Source organism: Zalophus californianus, chromosome 11 (assembly GCF_009762305.2).
Source record: "Zalophus californianus isolate mZalCal1 chromosome 11, mZalCal1.pri.v2, whole genome shotgun sequence".
Classification (NCBI taxonomy): Eukaryota; Metazoa; Chordata; class Mammalia; order Carnivora; family Otariidae; genus Zalophus; species Zalophus californianus.
Window position 1 is genome coordinate 103,767,305 of NC_045605.1, and position 20,728 is coordinate 103,788,032.

Sequence of the window (20,728 nt, forward strand, 5' to 3'; positions counted from 1 at the left end):
TCGGCTCAGGTCATGATCCCAGGGTCCTGGGATCGAGCCCCGCATCGGGCTCCCTGCTCGGTGGGAAGCCTGCTTCTCCCTCTCCCACTCCCCCTGCTTGTGTTCCCTCTCTCACTGTGTCTCTCTCTGTCATATAAATAAATAAAATCTTAAAAAAAAAAAAATTCTGAGCCCTGTTGTTAAGCCCTATGCAAAGAACCTTCCACACAGCACCCCCTTTTTACCTTCCACCACCCTAGGAGGTCATACTACTGCTCAGAGAGGTTAAATAACTTCCCACAAGGTGATACAGCCATGAGTCCCCACGGAGGCAGGACCCCCATCCCCCCACCCCGGTTTTCCCGACCAGAGAAGAGTGGGTGGGAGCCGCATGGAGGGGCTCGGGGGGGGGGGCGGGGTGGTCCTGGGAAAGGACTGGATAAGACCTCCAGGATGTGTGCCCCTTCTACTTCCTGAAGAGAACCCAGCCCACGGCAATGGCAGCCCCGACAAAGTGAGGGGCAATCCTGTGGCAGATGGGGGGACTTCGGCTCCCCCTCCAGAAAGGCCCTGAGAGAAATCCTAGCTCGGTGCTTCATTTTCTTTAAGCTGCTGACACCACGCAGGCACCAGGTCCCAGGAAGGCGTGCGAGAAGGCCCGTGTCCCCCTTCTTGGGGGCCACTGAGCGCAGTCAAGCTGCACCCCCACCAGCCTGATGCCAAGTGCAGGACCGGCAGGTGGCCCGAGGAGGCCGCTCATCACGGAGGCTGTGGGAGGCCAGTGCAGGTCCGGGTCATACTGACTTCGCTTCCTGTGCTCACGGGGCCCCTGTGGACATGACCTTCCGCCCTGAGCCCTGGTCTGCTGGGCCAGCCCCCCTCTCACTGTGTAGAGGACTCAGGTGAGGGGAGCCCAATGTGACTACCCAAAGTTGCTGGTGAGTGGGTAAGGAATAGGAAGGCCCAGGCCCACAGAGAGAGCTGAGCCTGGGGCAGCTGCTGGCTCCCCGACCCAGGGCAGAGGGGACCTCTGAAAGTCACCATTTATCCCCCTCACCCCCATCTCCCAGCACCCAAGGGCCCGAACTCCTCTCATGAAGTCTGCGGCAGACTCCAGCCCCAAGATTCTTGCAGATTCAATACTCCATCACAGATCTGGGTTTGTTTTTATATAAAAATAACAGTTTTCCCTAAATTTTTGCTCTAGGAAAACATGCCATGCTGTGTGGCTTTATGTACCATCCCCCAGCCCTGGTCCTGTTTGGCCAAGAGCCATGGCCTTAGGGCTGCCAAGCAGACAGGTGAAGGGGCTGAGGTGAAGACAGCAGATCCAGAAGGGTGGGCAGGGCCCCCTAGGCCAGGTGGGGAGGGGGGCAGGGGGGCGGAGGGGTCAAGCCTGCCTGGGCCAGCTTGGTGGCAGCCGGGGCCCTGCATGCTGCCCTCACTGGTGGAGGTAGGCTTCCAGCCAGACGTCGCCAGACTTCTTCAGGGATCTAGGAGGCAGAGATGGGGTGCATGTGTCGACTGCAAGATACTACCTCCTTCCCCCCAAGACAGTGAGGGTGAGTGGACTTGTCCCCATTCCTCTGGGGCAGGAGGCTGGCGTGGGGGTGGGGGTGGTGCAGAAGGGTCACTGGGAGAGGCCTTCGCACGGTTCCCTTGCCCCGGGTAGTCGCCCCCCCGCACACATGTCCCCATCTCTGCTCACGTGGCGCCTTGTCAACACCACCTACCCTGCCACCCTATTAAAAACGCAAGTCCTGCCTGGCTCTCCCAACCCCTTGCCCACTCCCATTCTTAGGTTTCATGGTTTTGTTTTGCCAAAGCGTTAACCTCTCTTCCCACATCTTCTGTACTTATTTTAACTGCGTTCTTTTTCCCCTACTAGGATGTCAGCTCCAGGAAGGCAGGGATCTCGGCCTGTCCTGCTCATAGAAACTGATGCATCGACAGCCCTCAGGACAGGGCCTGGGCCCCCGACAGGTGCTCCCTAAGCCCGGCGGAATGAGAGAACCCTGGGAAAGGAGGGAGGGCACAGGCTGAAGACAGAAAGTTTGATCAGAAAGGCCTCGAGGGCGCCTGGGTGGCTCAGTTGGTTAAGCGACTGCCTTCGGCTCAGGTCATGATCCTGGAGTCCCGGGATCGAGTCCCACAGCGGGCTCCCTGCTCGGCAGGGAGTCTGCTTCTCCCTCTGACCCTCTTCCCTCTCGTGCTCTCTCTCATTCTCTCTCTCTCAAATAAATAAATAAAATCTTAAAAAAAAAAAAAAAAAGAAAGAAAGGCCTCGAGTGCCAGCTCTTGGAGAGGGACCCGTGTGGGCTCAGAGAGCCAGGTGCCCAGGAAGGGGCCCCAGGGGAGCCACCGTGCATGGAGGGCCCTTACCCAATGATGTCCACCAGGGCGGTGAGGAAGGGCTTCACCTCGTACTTGAGGCCATGCTTGGCACACAGTGCCTTGACCAGTGGGGCCACCCTGCGGTAGTTGTGCCTTGGCATCGTGGGGAAGAGGCTGGGGGGGAAGAGTGTGGGCTGGCACCTGAGGTGAGGGGGTGCCGGAGGGAGCCCCCACCCACCCATCACCTCCCGGGCCTCCAGGGAGTCCGGGGCTTATGTCTTGGCCTCCCCGGGGAAAGACTGGACACAGGGGCCCCTCGTCAGCCCCTGGGCTCAGGACTCACTCCCACCCCCATGGGGCCTCCAGGGCCCGCGCTCACTGGTGCTCAATCTGGAAGTTGAGGTGCCCGCTGAACCAGTCAGTGAAGAGCGAGGGCTCCACGTTGCAGGTGGCTGCCAGCTGCCAGGAACGGGTGGGGCACTGGTGAGACAGGTGGGCAAGGGGCCCGGACCTGGCAGCCCTGCCAGGGCCCCCATGCCCCCTAGCGGGGACGTGGCCCGGCGGCACCCCAGCGGCCCACCTGAGAGCTGGCCCAGTCCCGGTGCTTCTCATGGCCGATCTCCTTGGGGATGTGGTTCATCTGCGTGATCCACACGAACCAGTGGCTCTCCAGGACCCTGTGAGGGGAGGCTCAGGCACTGCCCGTGTCCAGCTCACCACTTGGATCAGACTAGGCCTCGGTTTCCTCATCTACGCCACGGGATTGCAGTAGCCCCTCCCCCGCTGGGCAAAGCAGGGGCCATTGCTCGGCGGAGCCCAGAGCAGCCCTGCTCGTGAGGGTGGCCATCCACGGGGCCGCTTGTAAGCCAGGCCACGTCCCCCAGACCCACTGTCCCTGGGATCCTGCCACTCATGTTCCTCAGCCACCCAGGGAGGCAGCCCTGCTGCCCCCATACTGCAGATGGGGACGTGGAGGCTCTGAGAGCGGAGGGCTGTGGTCGGGGTCCCCTGCTGCCTGTGTGTGGCCTCTCCAGCTCGCTGCCATTCCAAACCCGGCCGTACCTGACGGCAACGAAGAGGAGCAGGGCCCCAGGGAGGCCATAGAAGGGACTGTAGCACAGGAAGAAGCGCGAGTAGAAGCTGGCGGCCCAGAGCAAGTCCTGCGGAGGAGGGGAGAGGAGCACAGAGGCCCCGAGGCAGCAGCCGGGAGCGGGAGCTGGGGTCATCCACCCCTCCTGCTGGCTGTGCCTCGGAGCCCTGCACGGGTCCCTGTCTGCCTCCGGGCCTCGGTTTTTCTCAGCAAGGTAAAGGGACAGGGTCCTTGCCTTGCCAGCCTCATGGGACTGACTCTGGAGGGGAAGTGCCATGGGGGGACCCCTCTGTGGGAGACAAATGCCTGGCAGAGTCGGCCCAGGGGATCCCCACCCCGCGGGAGGACACCCCGACTGGGAGAGACCCCCAACACACCCCGTGCACACTCATGCGCACACGCACGCGCGCGCGCGCACACACACACACGTGTATCACAGCGTCCCGTGCACACCTGTTTGCATTCATGGGCAGGGCTGCCCCCTCGTGCCCCACCTCCTGCTGCCACAGCTGGCTTCCCTAGGAGACCCGAGCAGAGCCCCCACTCACCGTCCACCGCATGCACACCAGCATGTAGGCCAGATTTTCCACTTCAAAGTTCACCAGGGTGAGCAGCGGCGGGCCAACTGCAAGGGGGCACAAGGGGGCTCAGGAGGAGCAGGGCTGGGGTACCAAGCAGGACAGGCTGAGGGTGGACATCCATGGGGCTTAGGGAGTTGGGGAGCGAGGAGCTGTTTTCCCGGGAACACCTGTGGGACCTGGTGCCGGTCCCCTCCAGCTGGGTGACCTCACATCACCCACAAGGCCTAGTCCACGAGGAGGACTCATCACCTTCCCTTGGCATCTGAGCCTTCTGCAGGCTGGGGCCAGCTTCCCACGTCCTGACCCTTAAACCCTCACCCTGGCCGCCCCAATGACTGTCCTAATGCTGTAGGGCTCCGGAGCCCCCTGGTGTGAGTGCAGGAAGGAACTCTGAACGCTTCGGGCAGGGCAGGGCCGTGGCGGCCTCTGGCGAGGGGACAGTCAGGCCTGGCTGCAGGCTGGGGTGACCGGGGCTGGGAGAGGCCTCCAGGTGCCGTATGGAGGGAGGTTTAACAAGTGGGCCCCTGTCCCGGGAGGCGGTGGCAACCCCTGTCCAGGGTTGGCAGGCACGGTCCCAGGCCCCACCCTGCCCCCACCTCCGAAGGACGCACGGACACTCACTCAGGAAGAAGTATAGGTGCTGGTGGTTGTAGGGTAAGTACCGGCGCTTCTTCTTGCCGTACTGTGGAGACAGCCAGGGCTGGGGAGAGCAGCCCGCCAGGCCCTGCTCCTCCCAGGTCGGTGCAGGGGTCTGGCTGGGGGCAAGGCAACCCTGGGTTCTGGCCATTGGGCCCATCCCCATCCCCCCAACAGGTTGGCAAGGAGGGAAGGGGAGCCCCTCGGGCGGGGGGCTAGGCCTGGAGTCAGGGGCGGGGGGAGCTGGGTCAAGGGCCAGGTCTGGGCTACAGCGAGGGACTCAGTGGCCACAGTCCCCCACCGCCCAATGAGCTGCATGCCCAGCCGAGTGAGTCCATATTCTCCCCCACACACCTCAATGGACGACTCCCCCAGGAGGAAGACGGGTGCCACGGTCACATCTGGGTCCTTGTGGAAGATGTTGGGCTTGGCGTGGTGCTGGAAATGGCGGAAGTTCCACCAGTGGGCTGAGAAGCCCTGTAGGGGTGAGAGGGGCTCTCAGGGCAGGGGCCGGGTCCGCCACCCCATGCCTGCACACTCGCACAGGCCCGGCGAGACACCCCCAGCTCAGCCCCTGGCTCCCGACCACCCGCCTCCACCCTCACCTTCAGCTGCCCCATCACAAACTGCTGGGCCACGTGGTTCCACTGGGACTTCTTGAAGACCGAGATATGGCCCAGGTCATGCTGCAGACACCAGCACTGAGCCTGGGGGCAGGAGCAGGGTTAGGAGCCGGCGGGAGGGAACCACGGGGGGCCCAGCACTGGAGCCCCCAGGGAGACCTCCCAGGTCCCAGGGCACCCCCACAGCTAATGTTGTGTTTTAAGACCCTGTGTGCCATCTTCCTCTTTTTAACAGATGAGGACAACTGAGTTTCGGGAGGCCTAGGGGCTTGCAAGTCTGTCATGGAGCTCGTTTAAAATGCAGCTTGACCTACAGATACACGCCTTTTGGGAACCTCTGCTGCTCATTCATTCATTCGTTCATTCACCCAGCAAATATGTCCAGAGTGTCCTGGTGTGCCAGGCCCCGTATCTACTAGATAGTTCAGGCGGCGGCAAAACAGTGCTGGAGTCACCTGGGAGGTGGCCAAGACAAGGGCGGCAAGGGTGCTGGGCACCCAGCCTGGGCCGAAGAGGTAGATGAGGAGCCAAGCGAGCACCTCCATGGCCAGGATATGGCCCAGCAGGAGAGCGAAGAAGGCGGGCTTCGCCTCAAACAGCTCCATGTCCTCAGCCACCTGGCGCAGGGCGCGGAAGTCCTCGACCAGCTGGGCCTGCCACGGTGGAAGGGCTGGTCGGCTACAGAAGCAAGCTCCCAGTGGTCCCCAGGAGCCCCCAACAGTGACCCATGCCTCAGCCAGTCCCAGTGTGAGACCCCGGGGGTGCAGCTGGAGGGACGGAGGGGCGAGAGCACCAGCCTGGGGTCTGAGCCGGGGAGCTGGCTGGTGGCAAAGCCTCGCCCCACAAAAGGTATGGGGCACATGAGAAGCAGAGAAAGCCAGAGCGGGGCGAACCCTTACAGCCCAGTGCGTCCAAACTCTCAGTGTAGATGGGGATACTGGGCCCAGAGCAGGAAACACCAGCAAATGCTGGCTCAGCCAGCCCCGCAGCCCCGGGTTCCTGCACGTGTCCCCCTAGCTCCACCTTCAGCTACCTGCCCAGGGAGGGATGGTAAACCCAGCCTGGGCCCCTGGGGGCAATGTGGACGGAGTTGCTCCTGGCGATGCCCCCCCCAGCTCCCCCCTCCCCCCAGCTCACGTCCTGGGCTCCATCCTGACTAGGCTCCTCCGGGGCCAGCTCTCCAATCAGCAGGGGCTGCAGGAACCTGCGCACGAAATTGAGGTCCTGGTGGAAGGCGTGGAAGGCATCCTGAAGGAGAGCCAACAGTCAGGGGGACAGACAGACAGACAGCCGCGGCGGCCCCCAGAGGCAGGAGGCAGACAAGGCAGGGGGAGGACCGTGGATGGCAGTGCGGGGCTCCGATGGATGGAGACGCAGCTGTTTTGTGGTCACATAAATAGGGCCAAATGGGTTGACCTTGCCCACTGGCCTGGCTGGGTCCTCCCCAGGCCCTGGGCGTCCTGCTGGAAACGCCTCACCTGCCGGGCCCCAGCTGCTTCCGCCAGCAGGCGGCGGGGTGGGGGGTGGGGGGTGTCCAAAAATCAGGCAAGGGCCACACAGACTGAGTTCTTAGGCTTGCAAGGGAGACACTGAAAAGTTAAACACATTTGATTTTAAAAACAGAGGGGGAAAATACTTTTTTAAAAAAAGCAAATGAAGTAAGTATTGCACATTCCCGTGATTCTGTAACAGCTGGGGGTGGGGTGCAAGGCAACAGGGGTTAGAGGGCCAAAGCCAAAGTGCTAGGGCCCAGGACCAGTGAGGAAGCCGGCCCAGGCAGCTCTGAAATGTGAGCAAACTGGGCTCCCTTAGTCTTGCTGATCAAGTCCTGGTGCCACGGGCTCGTTGTTCTTCCCAGTTCTTCACTGGATCTTTATCCCTGGACTTTCAGAGGCTCTCTCTGAAGAAACTAGCCCTCGCCACCCAGCTGCCCTGACCAGGGACTGCGGTGAGAGGCAGGGCGGGCCTGGGGAAGGGGACCGCTGGCTGCCAAAGGAAACAGCTTTGAAGGAGGCTGAGAACACACCCGGCCTCCTATTGTTCCCTTGCTAACAAGCCTTCCAGCTTCTGGGGGATGTTCAAACGGACAGCTGGGCCCCTATACTTGCTACTGGACATCCCACGCGGTCCTGGGGGGAGGAAGCACTGCAGGCCCCTCCAGCCCCCACTTAGAGGCCACACCTGCAGGATCCCCCCAAGGGGTCCCTTTTCCTTTTGTGTGCTCTCTTGCTGGCCGGGAGCAGCCTAGAGACGGGATCGGGGCGGGGGGGGGGGGGGGGGTTGCTGGGAGGGTGAAGCTTCTGCAATAACCTAGGCCCTGGGGAAGGTGATGTGGGGGCCCTTTCCTGAGCTCCTAAGAGGGGAGACGGCCTCCCCCTCTCTGGGGTGACCTTGACTTGGGAGAGAGAAGGTGGAGGGGAGACTGGCCCCACAGGAAGCTGCGTGGCCCGGGCCTCCTGGGGAGCCGGGAGGGAAGACAGCTCTGGGGCTCCGGCTGACCCCACTTGCTGTGACCTTGAGCGAGTCTGTCCTCCTTCTGGGACCAGGCAGAAGAGGGCAAGACTCCAGCACCTTTCTGGCTCTGGACTCAGAGCATTAACTTTTTTTGTTTTCTTAATTTACTCTTTTAACCATTTTGAAGTATTCAGTTCAGTGGCATCAAGTGCATTCACACTGCTGGGCGACCACCGCCACAACCCACCTCCGCAACTTTTTCAATCTCTGCCCCCATGAAACACTGACTGCCCCCCCTCCCCAGCCCCCGGCAACCACCCCTCTACTGTCTCTAGGAATTCGACTACTCTAGGGGCCTGTGATAAGAGGAATCAAACATATTTGTCCTTTTGTGACTAACTTGTCACTCAGCATCTTGTCCTCAAACTTCAGCCATGTTGTAGCAGGTGGTAGGATTTCCCTCCTTTCGAAGGCTGATGAGCACTGACTCTTGATTCCTGCTTGCTTCCTCTAAAACTCCCCTGGCAGCACAGAGCTCCCCGGCCCCAGGATTTCTTCCCTCCTCTTCCAGCCCTTCTCCCCCAGCCTCTGTGTTCTGGGGCCACCCTGGCGCCCAGCAGACCCCCAGATGCTCCAGGGCCGTGCTCCGGAGCCGGGCTGCTGCAGGAGCAGGCCAGCCTCCTGGACTCTTTCCCTGGGTCCCGATTCGCCCAGGCCAGGCCTGGGGATGCACCGAGGCAGAGGGCCACCTGAGGGACTTCCGGCCAGGTTTATCCCCTGGCGTGACAAGGGGAAGTGCGAGTCCCCAAAGGGCCGGTGAGAAAATCCCACAGCTCACAGACAAGGCGCCGGCTGATGAGAGGGGATGGGCAGGGCTGTGGCAGGTCCTTGGAAAGTAGGTGGGCACCGCTGAGCCTGTTCTTCTTCTTCTTCTTTTTTAAGATTTTATTTATTTATTTGCGAGAGAGAGAGGAGAAAGAATCTGAAGCCAACTCCGAACTGAGTGTGGAGCCCGATGCCGGGCTCAATCCCACAACCATGAGATCATGACCTGAGCCGAAACCAAGAGTCGGACGCCCAACAGACTGAGCTGCCCAGGTGCCCCGAGCCTGTTTCTTTTCATGCTCTCAGTCCCAACAAGGTGCACTGCTGGCCTCAGACCAAAACCTGATGCACCAGCAAACAGCTTTTGCTGGAAAACTCGCCAGGGCCATGTGACCAGATCCTCTCTGGGCCACTGCTTAAGAACCCAGGGGCTGGGCAGAAGACTCAGGGAGGTTAAGCCACTGACCAAGGTCACACAGCTCCATTTGATGGAGATTAGACCAGAACCCAGTCTGACTGTAAAACTGTGCTCGGGGCGCACTCAGCCGTAGCCCCAGGGTGACCACTCCCGGGCCAGAGAGGAGGCAGTGGGTCTCCTGGGCAGGGGGTGGAACGTGGCCCTCACCACGAAGCTGGCCACCATCCCACAGAGCCAAGGACCTGGCTGCTCGGAGCCTGGACTGTGAGGCACAGGAGGGGGGTCCTGGCGTTTCTCGGGCTGCACTGCCTGAGGAGACCCCACCCTCACCTACCCCTGGTGCACCTGGAAACATCCTACGGTCCTCCCCCACCTAATGTGCCAAGGGTGTCACTCCAGGTCTCTCCCGCCGGCCTGGAACAGAGCTGGGCGAGGCTGCTAGCGGCAGTGACAGGCTCCGTCCACAGGGCTGTCCCCAGGGCCTGGCAGAGCCGGGGCTGGAGAGCAGTTGTAAGAGGACAAGAGCCAACCCTCCACAGCCCGCAAGGCAGGGTTACGTAAGAACCATTTTACTGGACCGGAGGCTCAGCATGGTAGGGGCACCCGCCCAGGCCACAGTTCGTCATGGCAGGGCGGGGGTTTGAACCCAAGTAGCTCTGGGATGTCCATGCCCTCCCAGCCCTGCCTTGGCTCCCGGAGGGGCTCCTGCCCTGCCCCACAGCCCCTCGTGAGCCCCGAGTAGCAGCCAGCTAAGGGGCGGGAGTGGGGGGCTCTGCGCCAGCCTGCTGGGGACGGCATCCGAGCAGCATTACGAGCCGAGCTGGGGAGGACAAGATCGCACGTCCCTCCCTTTCGTATTTCCTCAGTAGGACGGCAGAAACCACCGACGCCCGTCTCTCGGGGCTGCCGGGAGGACGGAGTCAGTGCAGGCCCTTACAAGGGCCTGGCGTTCGGCTCTGGCCGAGCACCCCGCTGGCCCAACGTGCCCCTCTCCCGAGTCCGCTGGGGTTTAGTGGCCTCCAAGGGCGGGCCTGTGGGCGTCGAGGTAGGAGAGTGGCGTGCACCCTGCCAGCTGGAAGCTGGGGAACAGGGACACAGTGGGGACGGGCAAGCATTCCTGGTCACTCCCCGAAGGATCGGGAATGTTCCAGATCAGGAAGGGAATGGAGCAGGGCTGCTGGGGGCTCAGGTGGTCTGGGTCTGTCCTTGCGGCCTCCTTAAGCCTCTGTTGAGTTGTGACAATGGGGGGGGGGTAAGCCTCAGGGGATACCCCGGCAATCCCTCCATCTGTCCCTCTCCCGGGTGGGAAGATAAAGGAGGCCCTCATGCCCAGCACGCATGCTCCTTCCCATCCCCCGACCCCAGCACTCCTTATCAGAGCCTGTGGGGAAGTAGTATCAGGGTCCCCGTTTTACAGACGAGGACACGAAGACACAGAGGCCAAAGGGCACCGAACTCTGAACACGGCCCATCCACCTCCCACCTGTGCAGGCCAGCCCAGCGCAAGGACAGACCCTCCCAGAGAGACGCTCCCGGTGCCCCTGGTGATGGGCCGGTACCCACATTAGGGTTCCACCCAGCACCCTTGGCTTCACAAGTGTCAGGCACCCCAAAGGGGCCAGGCCGTCTGACACGTGGTCCTTTCTCCACCACCACCACTCTCCCACTCTGGCTCTTCCTAGCTGTTTCGTGGGAAACCACAACGCTTGGGTGCCCTCGGCAAGAAAAGCAGAGGGCCGCCAGGGTGCTGGGGCCACCAGCGTCCCTACATCTGCACTGTGTTCCTGCCCAGCACTCCCCCAGGGCAGGAGCCTGGCACTACAACTACCCTGGGAAGGAGCCTGAGTGGGTGGGGACCCTGCAGAAACCACCCACGGAGCCCAGGGAGGTCACACTCCATGGAGAGTGCTGTCAGGCAGCCGGGTTATGCGGGCAGCCAGCGTGGTGGGTGGGAAGAACGTGGGCTGTGGAACCAGGTCCCCTGCGTTCCTGGCCAGCCCCCTCTGACCAGCCCCCCCTCCCTCCAGAGCCTCTCATCTGCCCCACCTCCCCCCAGCTCCGACCTAGACACAAACCCCACTCTCCAAGCCTGAGGACGAAGGCCCTGCCCTTTGAGGGCCCCAAGAAAGTCCCTTCATGTCACCCACATTCAGCCTGTCTCCTCATCTGCAAAATGGGCCAACACTCATACCTGCCTTCAGTGCGTTGTTGTCTGAACACCCCCTGAAGCTAACTCCTAATACCACCCCCCTGGTGCACCTGGGCCCCGAGCAGCTCCTGCCTTCTGCCCTGGCCATGCCTGCCCTTCAGAGCCCAGGTGAATGGTCACCTCTTCTGAGTGACCTCACCTGGGAGACGGTAGGTCCCCACCGTCTCCTCCCTTAGCCTCCTGCCCTTCTCCTGGAGGGCTCTGCCTTCCCCTTCACATTAAGGATCCTTTCAAAGGTATCTCAGATTGCCCTGGCTTCCCTGCTCTGCCCTCCAAGATCCCCTTAGAATAAAACCAAAGTTCTGCTTTCAGGGACACGGAAGCCCAGTGGGAGCCAGCTCCCCGTGACCTCTGGACCTCACTGCCTGCCCCTCTCCCCACTACTGCACTCCAGCCCCGCCGATATCCTTGCTGTTTCTTGAGTACCTTCCCACCTCTGAGTCTCTGCTCTAGCTCAACCCTCTGCCAAGGAACTTTGTCCTTGCAATGTTTTGTTCGCGGCTGTATCTTCAGAGGTTAGAACAGAGTTTGGTGGATACAGTATGCTCACTGAATATCTATCTGCTGGTGGGTTTAATGATTCAGTAAGTGAAGAATGAATGAATGGAAAAAACCCAGTTAAGCCACAGGGCAGCATGTTTAAGAGGATGGGCTATGGATTCACATCTCAGACACTGCCACTTAATTTCAAGTCACTTTCCTTTTTTGAGCTGTAAAGTGGGAAAATCACTAATAGTACCCGCCTCATAGGGGTATCCTGAGGATTAGAAGAGTATCTATAAATCAAACGTTGAATTTGGAGCCCAGCACATAGTAGGTACTCAGTGCCCAGCCCTGGTATACTTCTGACCAGCCAACAGCCGGGCCTCGCCCTTCCCTGGCTGGCTCAGCTAGTCTCAAGCCGGGTTATGCGGGCAGCCAGCATAGGCAAACCTGGCTCAGGGCCCAGAGCACTCTCCCCAGGGTACCCAGCTTTGTATCCCAGGATGGCCACAGGCTGACTTCATGGCACAGGAACTCTGGGAATTTCCTGGCAGGAAGGCTTCTGTTGCCTGGACATGAGAACAGCTGATGAGCGGCTGGGGCTAAATGAGGGTTGGGGAGGGAAGACAGCTCTAGCACAACAGCTGCCCCACCCCTACCTGTGCTCCAGGGCCTGGAATGGGGTGCCTGGGGCCTGGACTCGACCACACACACCATCTGTCATCTGTGCTGTGGGCCTATCAGAGACAAACGTTGGGGTCCCCCACCCCCCAGCCACCTCAGAACCCCTTTGGCCCGAACAGACCAGGTATTTCTGGCAACTTCGGCCCAGTGTTTGCAGCCCTGAGGAAGCTCAGACGGCCCCAGTGCAACTCCTTCCCATTCCAGACCTGGATAGAACGAGACAAGGCCACCCAGCCCAGGGGCGGCTATGCCCTGGCTAGTCCACTGCCCTGTGTGGTTTGCAGGGCACAACTCATGCTTACCAGCCAGCCACACGTACCAACCAGGAGCCACTGTGTGGCAGCCCCAGGGCCACAAAGTTGAGAAGGCACGGTCCTGCCCGCAGGCGGCTCACGGTCTGGCTCAGCTCTCCCCACTTTACAGATGAAGAAACTGAGGCTCAGAGGAGTAACACCTGGTTCAAGGTCACTCAAAGTCTCCAGTGGCAGAGCCAGGACCCAGCCCCAAGGAGCAGACAGACTGCTTTTTGGAAATGGGAAACAGAGCTTACTGGCGATGAACCAATGTGAAATCTGTCAGACGGAGGTCTCGGGGTCAAGTGCTAACTGTATGATGGGGTTCCCATGTGGGAGGCCCCCAGCACCGGCCTGGGCACCAAGCAGGAGCAAGTAATTGAGAAATGCTCTATGTCATCCTTCCCCTCTCCTGCCTCCATCCTGCCCCTCAGCTCCAAGGTTGGGGTGGCCTTGAGGGTGGTCAGGGTCGTGGCACCTCACCCCCCCAACCCCCAAGCAGAAATGCACACACGTACGACCACGCACACAAATGTGTGCAGCGCACACGCATACAGGCCTGTGTGTGGTCACACACTTATTAGCCCCCAGTCATCTTCAACTCCACGGCCACCACCTGGCCCATGGACAAGGCTTTCTGTCACGTTCTAGACTTTCAGGAGGCTTCTGACTCTAAACCCTCAGCTTCTTAGGGTAGAAATGGGGAAGAAAGACCTTTTCCCTTAAGAGTTCATGGAGATGGCCCAACCCGGCAGCCCTGGTGAACAGGGACACTGACCTCCTGGGACAGAACACGACTTCTGCTGCTGCTTAAAGTTCTGCCAGTTAGGGATTCATCTCCTGATATCTTGAAGACTCCTGGTACTCAGGGTGGCCAACCCAGAATTTTAGACGGTCAAGGCAGAGCATCGTGGCCTCAACTTGTCGTCTCCAGATGGGGGACTGCTGGACTCCAGCCAGACAGTCCCAGGGGACCAGGCCACATCTCTCCTTGGCAAGACATGTCTAGACATGGGCTGGGAAGGGGAAGTCGGGGTCCCCCAGCGCCAGCCTATCCCTGGGGTGACCCTGCTTCCCGAGGAGGCCCACCCAGCCTGGCTGGCAAAGTTCTCCCACGTGTAGCTGCCAGCCCAGGAGAGGTGAGTCACTGCCCCTCAGAGCAGTTTACAGTGGCTCTTGCGAAAGCCACAGACCTCTGGGCCCTGCCCAAGCTTTGCTGCCCAGACTCCAGCGTCTGGTGGCACATCCCTGCCAGTCTCCCGGGGGACCCCACCCTACCCCTGGCACTCAGCAAAAGGAACCTGGCCTGGGGGACTCAGAACTGAGAGGAGAAGCTCAGGACACAAGGAGGGCTCCTTGAGCATGACACACCCACCTCTGAGAGCCCCTTACTCCTGCACAGACCCGCTCTAGCCTGGCCCGGCCCTGTGGCCCGTTGTGCAGGTCCTCCATGCAGAGACCTGGCCTCCTTACTCCACATCGGGGCCCTGGCTTATCCATCCCAATCCTGGGTCCCGGACCAGGAGATCAAAGGTCAGCGAAGAGTAGAAAGGATGCCAGACCCCACAAGTAGAGAGGGTCCCAGTGCCCATGACCAGGCCCCAGCCAGCGCCAGGCTCCACCCGGCCAGCGGTGGGCTTCCTTACCGTGGCGTCCTCCGCGCCGTGGTGGCCAATAAGGCGGCTGCCCCCCGGGTGCCGCTGTGCCCAGCGGCTGATGTCGTAGACGCGACGCTCGATGACCAGCCACTTGTCGCCCGGCAGGTTGTGCTGGCGGATCTGCTCCCAGCGGAAGGTGGGCAGCGGCGCCCCCGGCTGCGCGGGCGCCTCGCCGGGCTCCCCGACGCCGCCCATGGCTGCGTGCGAAAGCCCTCGGGCCGCCGGTACCTTGGCGAGGTCCGCCAGAGACCCCAAGGGGAGCGAGTCGCGGCCCCGGGGGCGTCCTCCGCCGCCACCGGCTCCTCCGCGGCCCCGCCCTGCCGCTGCGGCCGCCGTATGAGCGTGCGCCTCCCCAGCTCCCGGCGCAGGGAACTTTTCCCTCCCTTATAACAGCGCTGACAGCGCCCGCCTCGCCTCCTCCCCTCGCCCGGCCCCGCCGGCCCGCCCCGCGCCCGCTCCAATCCCCGCACGGCGCCTCGGCCTCCATTGGCTGCGCCGCGCTCGGGCCGGCGAGGGCGGTGTCCGGGCGGGCCCACCCCGCCCGCCCGCGGGGGCCGCGGCCACCAAGCCGGGCGCTGCCCGGCTCCCGGCTCCCGGCTCCCGGCTCGCGGCTCCCGGCTCGCGGCGCCCGGCGGGCGGGGTGGGGGGTACGGGGGAGGGACGGGGACTTTACACCCTTGACCGGTGCGGCCTTGCCCTCGGGGCCCAGGTCTGCGCCAGCGGGGCTTGGAACCACAGTCTGCGCACACGGGGCTTCCAGCCACGCGTCCTGGAACGTTCAGTCTTGAGCGCACGGAGGTGGGAACGCTGCCTCGGGGTGACTGTAAACAGCTTTCAAACAATCGGCCCCGAGCGTCTGCGCAGCGAGGCCGCCGTCGGGGCTGAGCGACCGGCCGCGCCAACCGGCCCGGCGCGGGGCGGTCTGCGGGGGGGAGGTGGGGGGGGCGGGGCGGGGCGTGGTCTTCCTGCCGCTGGGGCTGCAGGGTGGGGATGTGGAAGGGGTTCAGGAGCACCAGCATCGGTAGCGGGGCGCTGTCATTCACTGGCTGCTCTGCCTGTTACAGCACCTCCCCATTTTTACTTAAATAAATTCATCCCTTTTGAGAGTGTAAGGTACTCCCCAAACTACTTTTTGTGTGTTTTTGAGATAGACACCTGTTCCTAGAAGCGAGGCGTTCACACTCAACATGAAATGCAATCAGGCCAAGGTTATGCTGCGGGCCAGCGGGGGTATGAAACTCGAGCACAGCAGGATCCCCGGAGAGCCTGTTAAGGCAGGACCGCTGCGCTCCCCACCCGGGTGGGATTCAGCAGCGGTGGTTTGGGGGCGGAGTATTGCATTTGGAACAGGTTCGCAGGGGGGTGATGCTGCTGCGCTGGTTCAGGGAATGCACTTGGAGAACACGAAGTATATTTCTCCGATATGCTAACCTTTTATCTTGGTTTAACAATTTGTAGGAAATCACTAAAGCTAGTATTTGTGGGGCAGGAGGGCCAGGGCGCCAGGAAGGGCTGAAGGGGCTTCTGGGTTCTCCTTGGTACCAAGAGACCTCTATTTGGTTGCCAAGACAACCGTTAAGGCCTTGCCGCACCATGGCCCTGGGCTGCCTGAGCACTGAGGTGTCCTTGAACCCCCAGCCTGAGCATGTGTGTTGGGGGGGTGGGGGGCAGCAGAGGTGTGTGTGGCTGGCGGCTGAGGTGGGCAGTGACTGCAGATACCCCTGCTGCCACCATGTTTGCAGGTGAGCTCAAGGAGAGGGGGCAGGCTCTTACAGGAACTGAACCTCCTGCCCCAATCTCCAGCCCCTCCACAAGGGGCGCGGCCTCCACCCCAGCTTCAAGCAGCCCTCAGGGTTCAGATGCTGACCCCTGCGGCCTTCCCTGGACCCCGACCTGGTCTCAGCCACACGCAAGGCCGCTGGGGGACTGGAGTGGGTCAGAGCCTCCACTTGCCCCAGCTGCTCCCAGACAGATGAGGAAAATGAAGGCCTGCACAGGGTCCCCCAGGCCATAAAGCAAGGACAGGGCTCTGGGCGGTGCCGCCCCTCCAGCCACTTGATCCTGGCAAGGAGAGAGTGGTGGTCAAGGTCTCCTGACGCCTGTCATCGTGTTCCTGTTAAGTCCTGAACTGTGTGTCTCTTTCTCAGAGTGGAACCAACAGCTGCGCACACGATTTCTCTGCAGGCCTCGGGGCCTTCCATAGGTGGCTTTACCCCTCCAGGCTTCAACCTAGTGGACCTTGCAACTCTCCTAAAATCACGGGCTCCAGGAGAACTTGAGACTCTATTATCCCCCTCCCCTCACCTCCCTGTCAGGGAGAGGCTCCACTTGACATTCCTGAGCTGCCATTGGGCCACCGCCAGGAATCCGGCTTAGGCAGGGGGAGGGGAGAACTAGCCAAAAGGCACGGGAGGGTCTGGCCAGCTGGAGCATTTTGGGGGGAGGGTGCCTGCTTGAGGTTGAGCCCCTCCAACCCGTGGCTGGCCCCTGGCCCAGAGCTTCTCCTGGCCGTGAGCTGACACGTCTCTCGTGGGACACACTCAAGTCTCCAGCCCCCATGGAACCAGTAGCCACGGTCAGGGAGCTGAGTGATACTTGTGCAGACCAGCGGGGGCTGGGGCAAGCAGCAGAGGTGTGGCGGTGGCCCAGTTGGGGGAACGTGGGGAAGCTCTGGACCTACCAGAAAGAGCAGTCCTAAAGCCCAGGCACTGTGTGTTCTCAGCAGACGCACAAAGTGGACTCAAGTCAGAGCTTTGCCACTTGGCTTTGAGCTAAAGCTGGCCACACTGTGGGTTTGGTTATTAGGCCCTGGACACAACTCGTTGCGATGTGAGGGGGGCCGGGGGCCACAGAATGACAGAAGGGCTGTCCGACCAGCCACGAAAGTCTCACCCCGGAGGCATCGCTCTGGTGCGCAGTAGGGCTCCTCAGGATGTCCAAGGCCAACAAGCATATGAAAAGATGAGGTCGAGGGCATTAAGCACCGAAGAAATGCACATCAAAACCACAGTGAGCTATCACCTCACAGGCAATTATCAAAAAAACACCAACGTGACACGTGTTGGCAAGGATGTGGAGAAACCGGAACCCCTGTGCGCTGTTGGCAGGATCATAAATTGGTACGACTTCTGCGGAAGACGGTCTGGAGGTTCCTCAGAAAACTGAGGACAGAACGGGGGCATATCACTGAGCGAACCCGCCTCTCGGTAAATATCCAAAGGAACTGAAAGCAAGGCCTCGAAGAAATCACGGCTCTCCCGCATCCCTGGCAGCATCATTCACATTAGCTTGTAGGTGGGAGCAACCCACATGTCCATCAAGGGATGGAAGGGCAAAGAAAGTGTGGCACGTACAGACGATGGCAGGAAGTTAAGATGGTAAACTGTGCTTTTTACCCCAATGAAATGAAAAAGCGGGGGAGGGGCTGCAAAGGTCACGTGGTCCAATCTTCCCAACTCATGGAGGAGCAAACTGAGGCCCAGACAAGAGCCCCGTGGCCCAGGTACACAGTCCCAGCAGCATCCAGTCGGGGCAGGCTTTGTGGATGGTAAAACGTGACACAGCAGAGCAATGTGGAAGGCCCGCTCGCGCGGGCTCAGGCTCAATGGCCACCGTTGGAGCTAGCTTTTAAGAGGTGACCACAGATGCCGGGAGCACTTAGAGAGTTGTCTAGAAAATTCACTTAAGAGGAACAACTCCTGTCCGGCTGATGTCAGTTAAACCTCTCCCAACTCCAAGAGCCAAAGCCCTAAGCCCCTCCCTCCATAGGGCCCCCAGTCACCCCCAGAAGCCTGAAGAGCAGGGGTGGGGGAGCAGCTCTAACCCGGTAAAAATGTGGGAAACAAGCCTAATGAAAATGCAGCTCTGCCTCTGCCTGAGACTCAGTTTCTACATCTCTGAAAAACAAAGAAGGGCCTCATCCAGCGTCAGGCACAAGGCAGGTGTCTGATGCAAGGAGTCCTGGGTGCTGGCTCTGGAGCTGGGCTCAGGCATTCCTGTCCTGGGGGCACCCTCGACTATGTGTCCTCTCAGTGCCTCGGGGGATTCATCTGCAAAATGGGGAAATAGTAGTACCTCATGGAGATTTCTCTGAGGGTTAAGTGCACGGTTCGTTTAAAGGGCGTGGAGCCAGCCCTGGGGCTGATGTTAGTGCTCAGATACTAAGCTACTGTTGGGAGGTCCTGAGGCCAGATTGTGTGTCCCTGGGTCCCTCACAAGCACCCCACCCACTGTTGTTTGCCCACCACAGCCCCGCCTTGGCCTGACAGGAAGTCCTGTGCTGGGGGCGGGCCGAGCGAGTCTGGGCTGTGGGACCCTCTGCCAGGGCTCTGAAACGTGGCCTGGTGTCTCCTTGGCCCTGGGGGTGGCTCGTCCAGGGGCAGAGAAGTTTCAGGGCCCAGACGTTCTTTCTCTTTCTCCCCCAGCTGACCCAGGACTGACCGAGAGAAGGGCAGAAAGAGGCGGGTATGCAGGAGAGGATGTTGGGATCAGCCCGTGAGGAAGTGGGGGGAAGGAAGGGGGAATCTGCAAGGCAGGAGACCAAGAGCGAAAAGGTTCCTGGCTAGAGAGGGTGATAGGGTTGGGTGGCCTTGACAGAGTCCTGGCTGGCCCACAGCCGGCCTGAGGCCTCGGGCCAGTAGGGACCCCCTCACCAGCCCCAGTACACACTGACCAGAAGCTGCTATGCTATCCCCCCGGGAGCCCCACGGGCCTGGACCCACACCCCTACAGGTGGGCAGGGGATCTGGAATCACAAGAAAGCTCCCCAGGTCCACACCTTGCTAAGAACCTAGCGGCCTTATCCCTGCCTGCGCTGCTGGCAGACATCACCAATCGATCCCGCCACTGTCCAGCTCTCGCCAGGCAGCCTCGAACTCTAACCTCCCGTTAGACAGACACAGGGAGACCAGAGGGTGATCTGCCCCAACGAGACAGCGCGAGGGACAGCCTCAGCACCGCTGCTCTCCCCACAGCAGGCCCCTCGGCAGAAAGCCGGGCTCGGCCCTGATAACCCACAGCCCCACGGACCGCTGGAGAGGCCTTGAGTGGTACTCCCCACAGCAATCCCTTCAGGATTTGGGCCTAATCCCAAGCACGAGGGCGGGCTAGGGAAGGATTTGGTTTCATTCCTTCAGATGCCCAAGCCTTGGCCCGAACCCCAGGGCGCAGGAGTGAAGGCACGTGGCACCCAGCCTCTACCAACAAAGCCTTCCTTTATTAAATAGAGATCGTGTTACATTCCATTCAAAGGAGGAAATCAGCTGTGGTGAGGGATGTGTTCAGGTTGGACCCCAGTCCCAAGTGGGCTGTGAGGGGTGAGGAGGGGCCTGGGGCCTGCCCATCCTACCCCAGTCCTGTGTGCAGGGCTTGGCGGCCTCAGCCCCCATTGTCTGAAAGGCCACCCACAGCTGAACACAGACACGGGTGTCCTGAGGCCCTGTCTGTGTTTTACTTTGGGAGAAAAGTATCCTAATCCTTCCAGCGGTGGTGGGGGCAAGGCCCCCCTGAGCACAGAGCTCAGATGCGGGAGGGGGAAGGTCAAGTGCAAGGAGGAGGGGCCCTGATCCATCTTAAGAACAGTTTGGGGGCAGTTCTCAAGCAGATCCAGGTTGGTGTGCAAGTCCTTGACAGGCCCTTGTGGCCCCACCGCCCCGCGGACACTGGAGAAGGGGGGGGGGTGGCAGCTGGGGGCAGTCTGACAGGGAGGCCACCTGGGAATGGGTGAGGGATGGCCACCAGGGGGTGCTGGTGGCCCAGGGCTTGGGACCAGAGGTTGGGGGCGGGGGGATACCCTGGAGGTCAGGCCACCCAGCATGGCCCCTTTCTGAGGACATGGCAGCAACAAGGCACCTGCAAGCAGCAGCTCCCAGGCCCGTAAAGGGGGTGCTGCCCCAGGTACCCCCTCCTAAGGGCTGAGCCCCTGAGTATGGGTCCAAGCTCCTTGGTCTTTGGCGCTTTCTTGAAAGTCCGCTGGTGGCTGTGTGCCACTGATGAAGGGAGAAGCGTCGGCTCATGAGGTCCTGTCCGTCCTGGGACAAAGGTTTGGTACCAGCTCAGCAAGGCGTCCGCAGCCTGGCCATCTGTCCATCTGCTCAGCTTCTGGCTCAGGGCCGGCTCCAGGACCCTGTCTTCCTGTCTGTCTGTGCTGGGGCAGGGGTCAGCTGCTGCTGAGAGCCCCCCTCTAGGCCCGGGCCATGCCCTAGGCCTCCTGGGGGAAGAAGCCGAGCTTCGCCAGCGACATCTCCTTCCGCAGCCTCGTGATCTCCCAAAACATCGGCTCCGCTGCAGGCGGAACGAAGGTGGACAGCTCAGGGACAGGGTCACCTCAGGCAGATGGCCGGGCCCCTCTCCCCTGGCTTTGGGCAAGGCAGCTGGTAGACACCTAGGGCTCCCCCAGCCCCCCAGCACAGATGACCTCAGTGAGTGGCCTGACCTCTCTGAGGCTCCACACTGAGGCCTTG

General features: G+C 61.2%; 2 protein-coding genes across 11 annotated transcripts in view; both read right to left on the bottom strand.

Annotated features, from left to right (window-relative positions):
• Positions 1 to 1,129: 1,129 nt before the first annotated feature.
• Positions 1,130 to 14,639, bottom strand: FADS3 (fatty acid desaturase 3). The gene is made up of 12 exons (XM_027580702.1): positions 14,256 to 14,639; positions 6,381 to 6,491; positions 5,699 to 5,896; positions 5,226 to 5,327; positions 4,975 to 5,097; positions 4,606 to 4,666; positions 3,952 to 4,028; positions 3,376 to 3,473; positions 2,894 to 2,990; positions 2,693 to 2,772; positions 2,362 to 2,487; positions 1,130 to 1,472 (listed from the first exon to the last, which is right to left on the bottom strand). Exons 1-12 carry the CDS (start codon positions 14,460 to 14,462, stop codon positions 1,421 to 1,423), a joined length of 1,332 nt encoding a protein of 443 aa, XP_027436503.1. The 5' UTR covers positions 14,463 to 14,639; the 3' UTR covers positions 1,130 to 1,420.
• Positions 14,640 to 19,469: 4,830 nt separating this feature from the next.
• RAB3IL1 (RAB3A interacting protein like 1) overlaps positions 19,470 to 20,728 on the bottom strand; it is a 42,598-nt gene continuing 41,339 nt past the window's right edge. For all 10 annotated transcript variants that reach the window (XM_027581465.2, XM_027581466.2, XM_027581459.2 and 7 more), the window contains one exon: positions 19,470 to 20,549. In XM_027581465.2, the coding sequence (XP_027437266.1) occupies positions 20,467 to 20,549 (83 nt within the window). In that variant the 3' untranslated portion in view covers positions 19,470 to 20,466. The remainder of the gene's footprint in view (positions 20,550 to 20,728) is intronic.

What these genes read in the sequence shown, in the direction of transcription:
- FADS3 (XM_027580702.1), bottom strand. Translation starts at nt 14,462, where the DNA reads ATGGGCGGCGTCGGGGAGCCCGGCGAGGCGCCCGCGCAGCCGGGGGCG. An exon ending in TGGGGGAGTCGTCCATTGAG is followed by an intron (nt 4,667 to 4,974) that starts GTGTGTGGGGGA and finishes CTGTCTCCACAG; the next exon opens with TACGGCAAGAAGAAGCGCCG. An exon ending in GCCCTGGTGGACATCATTGG is followed by an intron (nt 1,473 to 2,361) that starts GTAAGGGCCCTC and finishes TCTGCCTCCTAG; the next exon opens with ATCCCTGAAGAAGTCTGGCG.